The 3,168-nt window shown below is 34.3% G+C and overlaps 1 protein-coding gene across 1 annotated transcript in view; it reads right to left on the minus strand.

Annotated features, from left to right (window-relative positions):
• The window catches only part of camkmt (calmodulin-lysine N-methyltransferase), a 241,171-nt gene extending 239,851 nt beyond the window's left edge, over positions 1-1,320 (minus strand). Inside the window, exon 1 of the mRNA XM_034184475.1 lies at positions 1,011-1,320. Within this exon, the coding sequence (XP_034040366.1) occupies positions 1,011-1,154 (144 nt within the window). The 5' untranslated portion in view covers positions 1,155-1,320. The remainder of the gene's footprint in view (positions 1-1,010) is intronic.
• Between the last annotated feature and the right edge of the window lie 1,848 nt (positions 1,321-3,168).

Genomic DNA, 3,168 nt, shown 5'->3' on the forward strand with positions numbered 1-3,168 from the left:
TTTGATGCTGTGGTACTGTGCAGAGGCATTGATTGGTTAGTGGCATAGGTCCACTCTTCATTCTTTATTATCATGCCTTTTATGGACTTAATTGAGTTTTCTGGAATTATAGAGATATCAATTTTTAATTGAAATATATGAATTTATTAAATCATTTAATCATGTTATTTTTAACTGGTGTAGAGTGTTATAAATTTTGCTTATAGGTAGTTCTGGCCCATTTGGCAATGGATTAGGGCCCTTTTAAAGGTAATAGATTTTTTTAAGTATCAAATTGGCATTTTTTGTCATGTAATTTATTGGATTTAAACCGCAGTGAATTTGTCTTTTTTCATATGCAATAGATATTCTAATAGACTGAAGTGGAATATTAATTCAGCATGTACCCTGTTTGATTGTGTGTAGAGGGTAAGAATGATTGGCAACACATGTTGCTAATCATTGTGCGTTTATATACAGGTGCATCCTGACATGATAATTATGTCTGAGGAAGGGCAAGGCCCGAAACATCACTTTCTTTTGGTGCTGCATTAAAGGTTTGCTCGGGAGCTGACTGGCTGTGCGGGTCTCTTTCTTTCTTTTAAGACTTATAAATTGCCAAATTTTTTGCGTAATGACTCCCAAAATTACTGACAGTTGCATTTTGCCTTGCTGGCATCACAGCCATATTACTGAAAATCTGAAATATTAGTGTTGAAAATATGAATTCAAACAGAGAGAAACACAAACGGAAACTACGCCAACAATTTTGTGGATATACATCATTATGTTGCATTATGGGCAATGCCATGGCAACTATAGACACTTTGTTATAGCTGCATAAATGTCAAGTTTCCAGCCTAAATACCTCATGTGACATGGTGATAACTGGGGCAAAAATGGTGGAATTGTATTTGTTATAATTTGGCAGTAACGAGCTTCGATATATCCTCCAGATAACGTTAATTGACCATTTGACAGGTTTGAAAAACGCCTCCAAAAGCGTGAAGAGTCTATATTTGTGACATTACCTGTCTCAGCAGGGTCCACCTGGCTCTGGCAGCATCAGGCGCACATTTAGAAGAATCATCTCCGCAGCTTTCTGCACTTAGATTATTCAGCATCGAGGAAGCCGGACGGCTCTTTTCTGCCTTTCTCATACACTCTCTGTCCATTTTACCCTCTAAACAAAAGCACGAACTGTACACCGCCACAGCGTTCGATATCGTTTATCAAAAGCGAAATAGGACGGCAGAAAAACGGCTTTTTCACACGCAGAAAACAGATGTGCTTTGACCAACATCACCTGTTAACAGCTACAATGGACGCGCATTACTTCCGTACACTCGTCATTCCAGACATTATAATAGAGCGTCGAATCAATCGTCCGTATTTGATTTTGTAAACACTTTGCAGACTTGTTTTCAGGAATAGTTTCAAAAGTCACCAGCAGGAAAATCAGGAAAAAATGGAACTTATTAGTGTTCATAAATGCATTTAAAAAAGACTAATACTGAAGTGTCGACTACAGTATTATTTGAAAAAAGGTGTATTAAAACCTCCTTATATTTAGATACACTCAATTGAAAAAGACAAAAAATGTAAATTTTTCATTATAAAGGCTGGTTTACTTATTTATTAGTTTAACTCAGTGGACTTGTTCCCCTTAACAATAACATATTATACAAATAATGATGTCTATGAGCTCAATCAGTGGCGGCGCCAAGGGGGGGCTTGAGGGGGCTTAAGCCCTCCCAATAATGAGCCAAGCCCCCCTCAGCCCCCCAATAATTCTTCCAATAATGTGAATAGCGACTGACATATTTGTGGATCTCAACTGCAGTTTTGCCCTGAGAATGTCTCAATGTTGCATAACTGAGCAAAATGATGAATGTGTGTGTTCGGTGATCCACCAATGCTGAATCACCCTTCACAAACAGAATTTTCAGTTTTGCAAATAAACATTTATTTGTAAAAACCCACACACAAGTTAAAAATCAGAAATTTGTGCTTGTGGATCACAAAGCACGTGTACAAATCAAAGGATATTTGTAAATCACCCTCTGTGCATTTGCAAGTATTAATGAGACAAATTTAACTCCATACTCCAAAAATTTAGGTTTCCTAAATATTTATTATGGCCACTCTTAAAACTTCACTTATCTTTATTTATACCTATGTGCAAGTAATCTGAACTTGCAATCATTTTAAGTGATGTGTGTGTGCACTGATACCACATTTTAGAGGAGCACAGGTGACTAAAACATATACCTTGGTATTTATAAAGCAATTTACTATATATTGTTTATTTTGACAACATTTTCCAACTTTTACCCCCCCCCCCAACAAAAATTTCCTGGCGCTGCCACTGAGTTCAATGGTACAAATATTTCTTGAGGTGTACCTTTCAAACAAATAATATGGTATACATTTCAATATGATTGGAACACTTTTAAATTTTGACCCATGTAATTCTTCATTGGCTCCTGTAAATCATAAGATGTCATCTCCAGGATTCATACAAATCTGAAAATAAGCATTGGTTAATTTAGAATATGTGTACTGAATTTCATGCTTTAGTCACAAAATGGTACAATCATTTTGCCTATCTGCTGTACTAGTTTACAGCATATGTGTACTCTGGTTAAAATGTTAATGTGTTTATGACATTGATTTTTATTGTGTATTTTTTAAAACCATTAGTGTTCTATGTAAATTTGGTATTGTAAAGCACTTTGAAATACATTTATTCCGAAATTGCTGTATAAAGTCATTATTAATAATGTATTTTAAAACACAACTGTTGAGTAGTAGGCTAACACAAAAAAAAAAAAATATTAAGACAAAGATATTAACATTTTAGATATGTTTGAAGGGTTGTTTTTCATTGGCAATGTGTGAAAAGGGTGTTTATTATTATTATTATTATTATTATTATTATTATTTATGATCAGTTGACAGGCAAAAAATACAGACTTCATTTTCAGTTAGTTTGATAATGAAAAGTCAAAGTCAAGATGTTGTATTTATCTATTTCTAACTTTATTCATGTACATAAAAATGGTGTTTTATTTTTATTGTTGAATTTAGGTTGTAATTGTTGATGCATGTTTAAAAAAAAACTGCAGTTTGTAAAGAAAAAAATGTCTTGAAGATACTCTGGTTTGATTAGTTTTGTCTGGCGCTGCT

The sequence above is a fragment of the Thalassophryne amazonica genome, chromosome 13 (assembly GCF_902500255.1).
Source record: "Thalassophryne amazonica chromosome 13, fThaAma1.1, whole genome shotgun sequence".
NCBI lineage: Eukaryota > Metazoa > Chordata > Actinopteri > Batrachoidiformes > Batrachoididae > Thalassophryne > Thalassophryne amazonica.